Source organism: Toxotes jaculatrix, chromosome 2, assembly GCF_017976425.1.
Source record: "Toxotes jaculatrix isolate fToxJac2 chromosome 2, fToxJac2.pri, whole genome shotgun sequence".
Classification (NCBI taxonomy): domain Eukaryota; kingdom Metazoa; phylum Chordata; class Actinopteri; family Toxotidae; genus Toxotes; species Toxotes jaculatrix.
This window is the reverse complement of record NC_054395.1, coordinates 30,058,787-30,072,095: the sequence shown is the minus strand read 5'-3', so window position 1 is coordinate 30,072,095 and position 13,309 is coordinate 30,058,787. Positions and strand designations below refer to the sequence as shown.

The following is a 13,309-nucleotide window of genomic DNA, read 5'->3' as shown; positions in this document are numbered from 1 at the left end:
AACGGATGTCCAGTCAGTTGCGTTGTGTGTGTGTGTGTGTGTGTGTGTGTGTGTGTCTTGTTTAGTTTTTTTACTTCAAGGAAACAAGGACTAACCAAAAAACTGGTTCCAGATTTTTTAGATCTCAGATTTAGGCAGAACCTCTGTCCCGACTCTGTGTCCCTATGGTTGACTGGAAAGATTCAGATTCAAGATTCAAAGGGTTTATTGTCATTTGCACAGTAAGGAAACAGGTTTCCCTGTACAATGAAATTCTTACTTTGCTCTTCACCCAGAATGCCATACAAAACGTTGTAAGTAAATAAAATAGATAATAGTATTTACAAAATATTAATAAGAGCATAAGTGAAAAAAAAAAAGTTACACAAAATATAAACTGTACTGATATATACAAATCAGCTGTTGTGCAAATTCAGCTGAGAGTGAAGACTGTGCAAAAGAACTGTTATGTGAACAGTGCGGTATGTGTGCAGTTATTAAGGTGCAGAACAGTAATAAATAATAACAGTCAGTATGTGCAAAAGTTGCAGCCTGTTGTTACAGACTCCTGTCAGCTGTTGAGGAGTCTGATGGCAGACGGGAAGAAAGAGTTTTTAAGTCTGGTGGTCCTGCACTTCACACTCCTGTACCTCCGGCCTGAAGGGAGGAGAGTGAACAGACCTTGTTGTGGGTGGGTGGGGTCCTTGATGATGGAGGCAGCTCTCCTGTGGACTCTGCGCTGGTAGATGCTCTGCAGAGAGGGCAGAGGAGTCCTGGTGATCTTAGACGCAGTCTTCACCACTCTCTGCAGGCGTTTGCGGTCCATGGCAGTGGAGCTGCCGTACCACACAGTGATGCAGCTGGTCAAGATGGACTCAACAACGCAGCTGTAGAAGTTCCTGAGGATCTTTGGTGACATGCCAAACTTCCTCAGCCTCCTCAGGAAGTACAGCCGCTGAAAATCAATAATCCTTCAAATTCTTCTAATCATAATTCTTTTCCATCACTGACAAACTGACCCCGTGTCTGCCATTCAGTAAAATAAAAATGAAATTAAATTAATTGAATTAAACTGATAAAGTGATTCATTCAAATGTATTAGTCACAGAGAGGTTCCAGACTTTTAATACAGAGAGTCAGTTTAGCTGATAATGGTTCTGTACTTTGGTTTTAATAGAATTTTACCTGCAGTACTGGTACTTTTACTCAGCCGAAATGCTTTTCCCACCGCTGACAACAGGCGATCATTACAAACTAAGGCCTTGTGTTAATGGCATAATAGCTGTAGGTACCGTGTGTACTCGACAGAGGGCAGAGTTTCAATCACACGGGAGTATGTGTCTCCTCTTTTCTCTGCTCTCCTCTGCTTCATAGATCAACCCCACCCAAACAGGAAGCAGAGCGGAAAACCTGTTGACAGATTAAACCAGATCTCACAACCGGATCAATAAAAACTTGAACAATCTTGAAACTCAAGATTAAAGACGCTTTAAATTACAGTAGATTTCTTCTTATAAATTATATTTGTTATATTATAGTGCATTACATATATTTGACAACACGTTTCAGGGAATAGTTTTCGATTGGACGTTTATTTTGAAGGGCTGTACCGGATGTGGCCGGAAATCTTAAATCTGTCTTGACGGTGCGGTGGGAAAAGGCGTAGCTAATAAACATCACGGAAAACACACAGCTAACGCTTAAGCTCGAAAATAGCGACCTAGTGAATCTTCTCTTCCGTTCACACAAAGCCAGTCGGTGTCGTCCGTTTTTCCGTTACCGTCCGTGGTTGCCTCAGTGACTGTCAGCGTCTCGAAAAAAAACTGTCGGGGCGTTTAGCGAGCTAGCTAGCTAGCATAACCACCTAGCCGTAGCAGCAGCCGCAGCTAGCATCAGCATCAGACGACAAAGATGATAGCTCTAATCAACAAACTGCTGGACTGGTTCAAGGCGCTCTTCTGGAAGGAGGAGATGGAGCTGACCCTGGTGGGGTTGCAGTACTCCGGGAAAACGACCTTCGTCAATGTGATAGCGGTAAGAGTCGGACTAATTTAGCCGCTAACAGATGTGCTAACGCCAGCTACCAGTTAGCATCTTCCTTTTTCTATTGTTGTCCTGCGGTGGTGAGGTCAGCTAGCTGTCAGTGTTCGACTTCAGCAAGACGGCGAAGGAGTCAGTGTGCTCTTTAAACGTTAGTGACTTGAAGTTGTGTTAGTTAAATATAGTCGAGGTTTGTGTTTTTACTGAGTACAGACTCCACTAACGCCCCGCTCACCGTTTACCTGGCTCTAATGTGTCATTTAAATGAGCACGGCTGCTTTCACATCTGTACCGGTGGATGGTCTTAACCTCCACCCCCCACCGCCTCCACCGCAAATGTGGCTATATTTTTTCATCGGAAATGAAGCGTGTTTTGGGACTGGACCCACAGTCCTGGTGCTGTTAGCAGGGCCGGAGGATGGATTTGTAGGTCCAGTGTAAGAGGGTCGATCGCCCCCTCCTGTCAGAGTGACCTTCCCTCTCCGGTCACAGTCACTCCCGGTCGTACATCATCAGTCGAGTACCCCTCCCTAACATCAGCCTCCTCTGCTTCCCATGTACAGATTTAATTTTTGGGTGACCCACTAACATAGATTTGCCTTCACACAAATAGATTTATTTGTAAGTGTTTGTATTAAGTGTGTCTTCCTTTTAAATTTTGAAATGCAGCGTTGAGCGCAGACCAGAGCTCGCCTGATGCTGGCTCTTGAGGCCGACCTCAATATTTGAGATTTATAAAGCCAGATGATTATATTATGTTTGATACTTATTTATTAAAGATACTGTTGTATGTAAATGTTGGGGCAGTTTACACATTGTCTTGCTATGTGAAATGAAAAGAAATAAATACAGTCTCTGCAGTAAACGATCATTAAAAGAACATTTCCTCAGATGTTAATGCACTGTTACTTTGGACACTCTGCTGAGTGAGTACTTACTGACCTCACAGTATCTGCTCTGCTCACAGCAGTTACAGATCTGATACACGTGCTGAGTTTTTCTCAGTGTAAAACGTCTCTACCTCAGTGGGTGGAGTTCACTGGAATAACTGTTCTGTGAGGTAACGTGAGGACAGAGATGCTGTGACGCTAAGAACTGAGTCGGCATCCCTGAGTGAACATGACTGAATGAATGTGATGTAACCGTAGAAACACTATTTTATAACGACAGTGTTGAAATTGTATTTGATGTGGGTCAGTATCAGTACACATGCGCTGTGATAGCTGTAATAAGTGGCACAGCAGTGACATGCAGTGTCATATATATTAGTAAGAAGTGTGTGTGTGTGTGTGTGTTTCAGTCTGGGCAGTTCAGTGAAGACATGATTCCTACAGTTGGATTCAACATGAGGAAGATCACTAAAGGCAACGTCACCATCAAGGTTTGTTCCACGTCTGTACACTCTCATACTGCACATGCAGTTTGGCAGGTTGTGGATTAATCTTTGGCTATACATAATTTTGTGTGTGTTTATTGAGTTATACGATTCAACCTAAAATTAAAATCTGTTCTTAGGACAGAAATGTAGGGAGCAGACAGGCTATTCTGGGGCCTTGATTTTCTGATAAATAATCAATCCATGACATACACATGTATTTTACATAAAACATGAAAATCAAAACAGAAAAAAACGGTCATTTTAATTACGGTTATCGGGATATTGATTATCGGTTGATTATGTTTAACAAACAGTTTTTAGATTGTATACGATGTAAACTCTGTGTACTCTCCCTGTCTGTAGTTGTGGGATATCGGAGGTCAGCCTCGGTTCAGGAGCATGTGGGAGCGTTACTGTCGAGGAGTCAGCGCTATCGTGTAAGTCCTTGTTTTCTAAACTGTGGTTACTGTCACCTAAAGGGGTCGCTCTGAGGTCTTTGCTGGGTCCAAACAACAGCCGATTTTTGGTGCATATTCAACAATAAATCTAACATTTGAAAATTGTTGCTGACCAGAGTTTGGTTGAACGACAGAACACATCTCGGAAAAACCAGAATCATTGAATCTGATGATCAGAAATGTCCTCAGGTCTTGTGCTGTGTAGCTGTGTGGTGTTAACCCAGTTGTCTTGGTGCGAAGGGACAGGAAAGCTGCAGGGCAAATCAGATTTACAAAGAGCACTGAAGTTGTCCTGCACAGTTGGGATGTAGTGAAAGTGATACTGATGGGTTGTGCCAGATTTTTAACCCTTCTTTTTTATTGGTTTTAGCAGGGATTCATGTGATATGGTCTGGGGCACTTAAACTGTGAAAACATTTAAAAATGCAGTGAGAAAGGAACCGAGAGCATTTTCTGATACAGTCGTAAAAATATTAGTCATGGCCAGTAACAGTGTCAATAATTGATGAAACGTTAAATTTTTTTTTAGTTTTTGATTGAGTTTTTAAACGAATATAGAAAAGTTAAATGGTTTTTTGTCTCCGTTAGTTACATGGTGGACGCAGCAGATCCAGAGAAGATCGAAGCCTCCAAGAACGAACTGCACAACCTGCTGGACAAACCGCAGCTGCAGGGAATTCCTGTAAGAACAACACCAGAACAAACCAGACCAGACCGGGAAAACTAGATTGGACCACAATCACGACTGAGCCAAAACTGACTAAACAAAGCTGAGTGAAGCAGCTGACAGCATTTTACTGAAGTTTGGACGAACTGAACTAACTGTCCCACTGAGTCAGAGTGAGCCCAGGATGAACAGACTAAATCACCTGATCTTAAGCCTGATCAGATTTAGACCAGTCTGACCAAACACAGAGCAAAGCTGACACTGATATGATGAACAGGACAAACCTAAACACTTCCCTTCAGCTTCTTCATAGGACATGTGAAGTGCAGACAGTGCAGTGATACAACGTTAACCGCTGAGCGTGATGGCTGTTGCATTTCCTAGTGTATTTTGCTGATGTGTATTGTGTCTGTGTGTCCTCAGGTTTTGGTTCTGGGTAATAAGAGGGACCTACCAGGAGCTCTGGATGAGAAGGAACTCATAGAGAGAATGTAAGTCCACGCCAACACAGCGGCTCAGGTTTAGTACACGTCCATAAAGTCTGTACATGTTCAGATTGTGCACACTCAGTGAGGTGAAAGGTCGGCTGTCAGAGCTCAAATTGAAATCAGTCATTGTTGATCTAGTCTATTACTTTGTGGTGTATTTTCCTCTAAAGATCAACAGTAATGTAGCTCCGTTAGCTGTTTGGCTTTGAATGCTGCAGTGTGTTTGTGCTGACACACACGTCTGCAGCCGGTCAGCATCATGTGACTGGTTTCCCTTTTTTTTCGCCCGCACAGTTGAGTCTGTCATCCACTCTCACCTCGACTCAAAGATGTGATTAGTGTGTGTTAACATGTTTACACTTATTATTAGCTTGGCGTTTGTTTGTTTGTTAGACAAACACTTTGTAAAATGACACACAGACAGTGATGTGGACCTGGTTTTCCTTTGGTTACACACAGCGTGTAACACGTTCATCACATCAAAGCCTTAAAAAGACGCCTTCTGTTACTGCTGGTCTCAGATGAGCAGGAAAACACTGTAACTAACATCACAGTATGGATACTATAGATACCATACTATCTAACAGTAATGATAATTTCATATTAAAGGTCATTGTTGCTGTATCTTCGCATGAACACGTGTCTAATTGCTGAAATGTTTAACGTTTGTGTGAACTGATGTTTTTTGTGTCTTTAATCAGGAACCTGTCAGCCATCCAGGACAGAGAGATCTGCTGCTACTCCATCTCCTGCAAGGAGAAAGACAACATCGGTACGACACACACACACACACACACACACACACACACACACACACACACACACACACACACACACACCTCACACTTTCATACCTGTGAGGACCCCTGTTGACATAAGGAGTTTACATACTCTGTACCCTGAACCACAGGTTGTGTTCAGACCAGTATTAGCACTGTGTGAAAACACAGTAGCCTGTGGATCAGAGAATTCAGGACACGTTTAGCAGGAACACCAACTGAAGCTCTGTGGTTTAGTTTCACTCCTGCGTTCCTGTTTGTACTTCCAGATATTGGTCTCACTTTACCGTTTACTGATCACTCTCAGCTGTGTCAGAGCTCTGTTAAACAAGTGCTGATACAACTGCATCATTTCCTGCTGCTTTACACAAAGCAGGAAGCTTTTATTGTGAAACGTGCTATTCTTCAATAAACACCAGTGATACAGGTGAGCTAACCAGCACGGACGGAGCTCTGTGCGCTGTTACAGGAAAGTTGTGGTGAAAGGGAAACGTCAGACCGTTGTTATCCAGAGTGAGCTGCAGATCGCTCTGTGTCTGTGTGTCGAGTGCAGCGCCTGAATAAACTCCGCTGGTTTACATACGAAGGGCCAGGATCAGATCAGGATAAGATATTCAGCCTCAAGTTTATTTTTCTCTCGTTTGGCCAAAACTCCCACAAGACTTCCTTTAAGTTAACATCGTATGTTCTTGTGTGTAATGGTGTGGCTTTCACTCCAGCAGGGAGCTTCGACAGCGGGAGAATTATTTGGACATAGACACGATTGCCTGGTCATTTTGATTTGTTAACAGAATTTAACTTTATCCACAGTGCTGCAACATAACATAGGTCAAAAGCATTTAATCCCACTGAGACACGGTAGGCTGCCAAAATGTCATATGTCATGTCATTAAGATATGAAGACACAGACACTGCGGAGCCTCTAGCTCCCTGTCTCTGGGGGTTTTAACCCTCTCACGTAGTCTGAAGAATTAAAACACACAGTTACACTTTGCTGTTGGTCGACTTTTTCCTTTTCTGTCACACACTCTGTTTCTCCACACACACACTTTCTGTGTCTTACACACACCTCTCTCTCTGCAGACATCACTCTCCAGTGGTTGATCCAACACTCCAGGACTAAGAGGAGTTCCTGAGAACATGCCCCCAGCTGAACTAGCCACGCCCACCCACCCTAACACATACCCCCCCCCCCCTTCCAAAACAACAACACTTTATTCCCTAACCCTAAACTTCCCCTCCCCTCCATCCACCCTGTCCTTACATTAATACCTCCAAACACCCACTGACCCTCTGCCCTCCCCCTCACGATGCACTGATACCTCTGGGTTTTAGTTTTTTGTTGGTGTATTGAGTGAAGTATCAGACTGTGACACCCGGAGGCAGGTGGAACGTGTCAGTAACCAAAGCTGTTTCCTCATGTAGACGCACACATCCAGCCTCCGTCAGTTCATGCCACGTTATCACGTGCCTGGAAAAACATCGGTTTAATCGGTCCGTGTGAACACATGCATGTAATCACACACCCAGTGCAGTTTAAACATACGTGCAGCCATGTCGGTGTGCTGCCTCTGAGGAAGGTGCACCTGATTAAAGCACCTGCTGAACCAGCTTTTCTGCACAGACTGTGTTCACACTCATGTTTCCACAGCTAAACAGTGAGCTGCTGTTTTAGCATGAAAAGCGAAGAAGAAACCTGCGGACAGTGATGAGGTCAGACTACATGCGTGACAGTTCCATGGAAGCGTTAACGAGGTGTCTGACAGTTTCCAGTTCACCAGTGCACATGCTAAACACTCCTGAAGGTACAGCAAATACCAGGACGTCGGTTTGTCTGACCTGAGGTCACGTGACCCTGAACTGACGCGTGTTTTCTGCTGCGGCGTTTCACAGCCAGGGAATTTATTCAGTTACAGTTAATGGACTGGATCATCCAGAGTAACTGGGGGGGTGCTTCTGTTCTTCAGCGCTGTGAGCAGCACAAACTGAAGTCCAGTTCACTCCAGTGACCTGGTTTTCCTTTGGGCGAAGGCCGATGTCTCAGAGACAGACATCTGAAAACCCGAACAAACCCAGAGCCGTCTGCGTGGACTGATACTACAGGTTGTGTTGGTGTAGTTTAGATGAGCAGTAACCTTCAGTCTGTGTCGCTTACATACAACCACCAGTCACACCAGTGTTTGATGCTGGTAACAGAGAAGTTGTATCAGTGCATCTTTACAGATCCACACAACAGCCTCCATCTGTTTTTCGTAAACGAAGCGTCCCTCTGTCAGACGATCCGCCATTTTGACTTTGAATCATCACCTTCACTGTCAAACCGGGGACAGACTGGTTTTCTTTCGTTTAGCGTTGTTAGCTGGTTAGCCGGAGCCTGTTTTGTGGATCTGTTTCCTCCCTCAGATTTTTCCCACAATCCCACCTTCGTCACCTTTTAGTCAGTAACCACAAACCTGCCACCATCATTTCCTCTCTCCTAATTTTCAGCCTCTGTTGATTTCATTCCTCCCTTTCTACCTCCACATCATCCATCCATCATTTCACATTTATATAATCCTGAGAAGCCCCTCTTCTTCCCTCGTCTGTTGTAAACTGCTTGTCCTCCTCTGTACTCCTTCTATCTTTCCTTCCTCTCTTTTCTTATTTTTGGATGTTACCTTCTTCCTCTTTCCTCGTCTCTAAGCCCAGCCCCCCCGTTGTCTTTCTCTCTCTCTCTCCTGCCGAGTGAGGGATTTAAAACCTTTTTATTGCACTGTTGATTTTGGTTTTGTAAGATATTAATAATGAGAATAATGTTAATAATCTTCTTATTGTGACATAACCTGGTCTTTCCAGATTTAAGGAAGTGGTACTTTAATGGGAGAAGGAGAAATGTTATTGTTTCTGTTCATATCTCTGTAATAAGCTTTTTATTTCATATTTGTTTTATATTGTTATTATTTTTTATTGTTTGTTGACTTCATAAGTCTACTCTGGATGTTCAGCCAGAGCTCAGTGTTTTCCGCTCTGAGACGTCTGCTGATTGGACCAGGGGTGTCACGTGATCAGATGCACCGCTCACATCATGACAGATAAAATGAAGCGATGGAATTAGTCACGTCCGACTCGCTGAAACACACGTTAAATTTTTATTTTAAAATTGATCGATTCCATGATTCCATGATTCCATGTCACCAGGTGCCACAGTAAAGTACGTGTTCAGAGGCACGGAGATAATTAAAATGAATTTCCTATTTTTTGCTCATAATGAATGAAATAATTCAAATTTGATTATGAAATCGTAAGTTTGAAAATGCAAAATTATCTTCGAAGTGACAGATCAGCTCCTCAGCTGTGAACGCTGCTGTGCTGAGGATGGAAATGTCAAAGTTCATCTTGAAAATGAAACTGCAAAATTTCCCATTTCACATGTAGTTGAATTATTATTGTCAGTGTTGAGCTGAAAATGATCTCTGTTTACATTTTGTGATTATGCATCTTAAAACATGACGCTCAGATTTAGATAATTACAACAGTTTGAATTTGTGAATATTAATGCTGTCATACATCATGTGCACACAAATAGGAATGATGCCTTTTTAACACTGGCATCCACAGAATGTTGGTGTATATGGTAAAACACACACGTGCTGACCGAGTGATGCTGCACAAGGAAAACTCCTCCATCCGATTATTCATGTCGGCTGTTGAATCATTTGGTGCTCTTACAGCTGATGGAGGTTTCACCATCAGCTCATGGTGAAGGTATTTTTTGTGGTGTGGATGCTAACGACCAATAGGTGGTGCACTGGTGTTTAAACACAGCATCGACTTCACAGAGACAGGGCAGGTGTCGCTGCTGTTCTGTCTGTGAGGCGGTCAGTATTTTTATCGGACCGCTGGCACGTAGCTTCGTACAAACATCATTTCCATTTCATTTATATTACACTATTTATCCTCATGCTCTTTTCACACGGCTTATATTTGTTCTCCTGTTTGTTTCGGTTGCAAAATCATGTTCTGACACATCCTGGTCCTGACAGCAGCCAATCAGACTTCAGAACAAACAGGAAAAGGAAAAATGTTACCTGTCCGTATGTTGTTCCGTACTGAGGTCGTTTAGTTTGAGTGGTCGAACTGTCAGCAGCGTACATGGCTGATCCACCTGTTAGCACACACTCACCTGCTTCACGCTGTCGGGCCAAACAGGTTTGACCTGGTTCGAATGATTCTCATGAAACGTCATCAGTTAAAGCCAAAACACTGTTTTAATTCAGCGTCCACGTTTAGCTGAGGATGTGGCTAAACATTATTTTCAGCTAAATACTTTGGAAGAGTCTATAAAAAGTAAAATATGATTTTTTTCCCTTATTAATTACTCAAAATTGATTGATTTCCTATTGATCGGCTAATGCTGTAACAGAGCTCTGACTCTAACAGACCTGGGGTCAGCTTATCAAAATGACAGCCAGATAAAAGCGAGGTCAGGAAGCACTAGCGATGCCCAGGTGTGTTAAAATGAGTTTGACCCAGTTGCAGCTCCATGGAGTTCGACTTCTTCCACAAACAAACAACAATCCATTTTAGAGTTTGTGACTGTGTGACTTTGAGCTGCCGACAGTGGGAATTCATTGTTTTCCCTGATAAACACCTGTAATCAGCGGCAGTAAACCAGGCTAAACCAGGTAGCTCAGGCCTCTTTAGCCCGACAGGAAGCTGCTGTCTGAAGGAGCTGTGTTAATGAGCTGGAGGCTCCAGCAGATGTCAGCACTTCAAACATCAGAAAGCACAACTCGACCCAGACAGACCGAGTGTTCTCCAGCTGCTCCAGACGTCAGGTTCTGGTGTTATCTGAACCAGCCAAGAGTCGCTGTCTGACTCCATTCTGGACCACTCAATATTTATTGATCTTTTGATCAGCCAGCACAGTGATTAGTTTTAGAGTTATTGATGCCATCGGACAGATCAGATTGCCAAGGGAATTTTAAAGGTACACTTTGTTTTTTGGGATGTTTTGCCTTTGTTTGATCAAATCCAGCAGAGTGTTGACAGGAATCCACGGGGGTTTGAAACAGGGATGTGACAGTTCCGTGGTCTGAGACCTGAAAACCTACGTTTTGTTCTTACATGACTAAAGCAAAGAAAGAGCACGGCGATCGGGATAACTGAGCACACTAACAAACCGTCTCACCTCAGAGACATTGATGTTTAACTGATGTTTGCGTGAACATGAGCAGAGGTAGTTGTATGAAGAGAAACAGCTTGGCACACCTGGCCCCCCCTGAAGAACACCAGGTTCCCCGCCCTGGGATTTCCTGAAATCATACCAACACCAGAAACATCTGTGGATTCAGAAAAGCCTTATTTTCCTTGCGTCTTTATTTAAGTACAGAAACAACAATAATTATAATCACAGCATAAAGAAAAAGGCCAGATTATAGCAGCACAGTTGAAACGTGTCATCTCTTGGTGGTAAACTCTGAGATTCACCAGCCACTTTGACTAGTTTACCAGGCGTCTGTTACAGCAGGACGACGTCTTCAGGTGACCGCTGTCGCTATTTCCTGTCCTTGTTTATCAGAACCTTAAACCTTAAAATCCCCCTGCAGCTCTGCTCTGATCGGCACTGGTCTCCTTTGTTTGCATGCTGAGGGCAGGGATTGTTTATCTGTGGGACCTGATGAAGTAAATAGTTCTTTTGGTGCAACTTTATCATAAAATGGCCTTAATCCAGTGCATCAGCCTGAGTATTAACCTGCAGAGGAGTCATAGAAGTACACAACATGAAATGTACTTTGAACAGTGCAATAAAACAGAAGTATTGATGTTGTGCTTACACTGTGTTTTTACATGTTTCTGAGTACATCGTGTCAGAGAAGGATTGCACAGTGACTGTGTGCTTACAGAGCTTTTCTTACAGATGAATACACTGGAATATGGTCATTGTCATGTAAAGTTTAACCTGTTTTATAAGGAGGAAAAGTCGAGTAGCGACCTGTAATCCTGCATGTACAACCTGAAACTGTGCGGGACGTGATGGGAAGTGTTCCCTGATCCTCCTGCATCAGTTAAATCATCTTCAGAAAGTGATTCATGATGGAATCAGCAACAAAATACAAGAAAATCCACACAGAACCAGCAGCTTCACAGCACTGGATCCTCAGTGTCAGTGAACTGGGTACAGTGAGGTCCAATCCACTCTGCGACCTTTGACCTTTGAAAGTCTCAGCTCAAGCTTTATGTGCTCGGGTTGTTGGGGATCTTTCGATCATATCATACAGTCTTTATGAGCAAATGGATTTCACTCAGTCATATACTGAAAAATACACTGGCGACAAAACACAGAGGCCATTTAGCTGCTGCTCTGTAGCTTTTGATCACAGGACATGAGCTTCCTCAGCAGACATAGTTTGCTCGTTTGGTGTGGAACGGTTGGTTTGCAGATCTCCACTTTTCTGAACACGTTCAATCGGTTTAAAAGTGTTTAAATTGGCATTTATACTATATTTTTATTTTATTTTTAAACCGTCATGTCAAAATTCCTTGTAAGAATCCAATAATCTGAAAGAGTTTTTCTTCGTCATTCAGCCCCTCTCTGATAAATCTGATATTTTCTCCTTCAGTCAGAGTTTTAATAACTTTTTAATTATCTTACATTTTAAAACGTTTCATTGTGATCAAACACAAATGAGTTTTAAAATGTGGAGGCCATGTGCAGATACTGCCACCTGCTGGCACAAACACCTGCTCAAACCTCCAACCTGTTAAAGTCTCATCCGCAGAGAATCACAGCAGGTGAGGGTTGCCTCGCTGGGTGTAGTGCCTTGCTCAGAGACTCTTAAACATTTGCCATGTTTGACCGTGGGTTGATGAAGCAGCTGAAGTCGCTGAGCTGTTCTGATGGGATTTTCCTGGTCTTGTTTCTGGTCCTGTTGTGTTGGCGCAGAAAGCGTCAGGGCTTGTACATGCAGGACAAACACGGTGGCGACGGCCTGAACTTGTTTGTACATTATAGTTTAATTCAGTTGCTATAATGTGTTTTAATAGAAACATGCTTGTGTATGATACTAATAAAAATACTATGGAGAAACAACGTGACGCGCTCCTTGTTTCCTGTCAGGAAAAGAAATACAGTCTTTAATTTTATCAAAGATAAAAAAGCAGAACTGAACTAAAGGAAAACACTTGATGTTTGATGCGTCCAAATAACCTGTTTTTACCTGCCGGCCAATCAGAGAGCAGTATTTTCAGTGTCCGGCTGTGAAATCTGACACCTGATGAATAATTATCAAAAAATCTGAAACTTTTCCATCAAAGTGTCCACTGGTTCTGTCCTGCAGTGAGACAGCAGGGGGCAGCACACACACACACAGTGTCACCCCTTTAACATTGTGTGTTAGTGTTTCTCGTGTGTTTCTGTTGTCATCAGTGTGTGTGTGTGTGTGTGTGTGTGTGTGTGTGGGTCAGCTCTCAGGTCACATTCAGACTAATTTGCGTGCTGAGCTCAGCAGCTCTCTTTATGATGATCATCACCACAGAGT

The 13,309-nt window shown here is 43.1% G+C and overlaps 1 protein-coding gene across 1 annotated transcript; it reads left to right on the top strand.

Annotated features, from left to right (window-relative positions):
* The first annotated feature begins 1,632 nt into the window (after positions 1-1,632).
* Positions 1,633-12,858, top strand: LOC121190478 (ADP-ribosylation factor-like protein 8A). Its single transcript, XM_041051259.1, has 7 exons — positions 1,633-2,013; positions 3,320-3,400; positions 3,761-3,834; positions 4,444-4,537; positions 4,946-5,013; positions 5,712-5,782; positions 6,873-12,858. Exons 1-7 carry the CDS (start codon positions 1,891-1,893, stop codon positions 6,923-6,925), a joined length of 564 nt encoding a protein of 187 aa, XP_040907193.1. The 5' UTR covers positions 1,633-1,890; the 3' UTR covers positions 6,926-12,858.
* Positions 12,859-13,309: the final 451 nt, after the last annotated feature.

What these genes read in the sequence shown, in the direction of transcription:
- LOC121190478 (XM_041051259.1), top strand. Translation starts at nt 1,891, where the DNA reads ATGATAGCTCTAATCAACAAACTGCTGGACTGGTTCAAGGCGCTCTTC. An exon ending in CCTTCGTCAATGTGATAGCG is followed by an intron (nt 2,014 to 3,319) that starts GTAAGAGTCGGA and finishes TGTGTGTTTCAG; the next exon opens with TCTGGGCAGTTCAGTGAAGA. An exon ending in AAGGCAACGTCACCATCAAG is followed by an intron (nt 3,401 to 3,760) that starts GTTTGTTCCACG and finishes CCCTGTCTGTAG; the next exon opens with TTGTGGGATATCGGAGGTCA.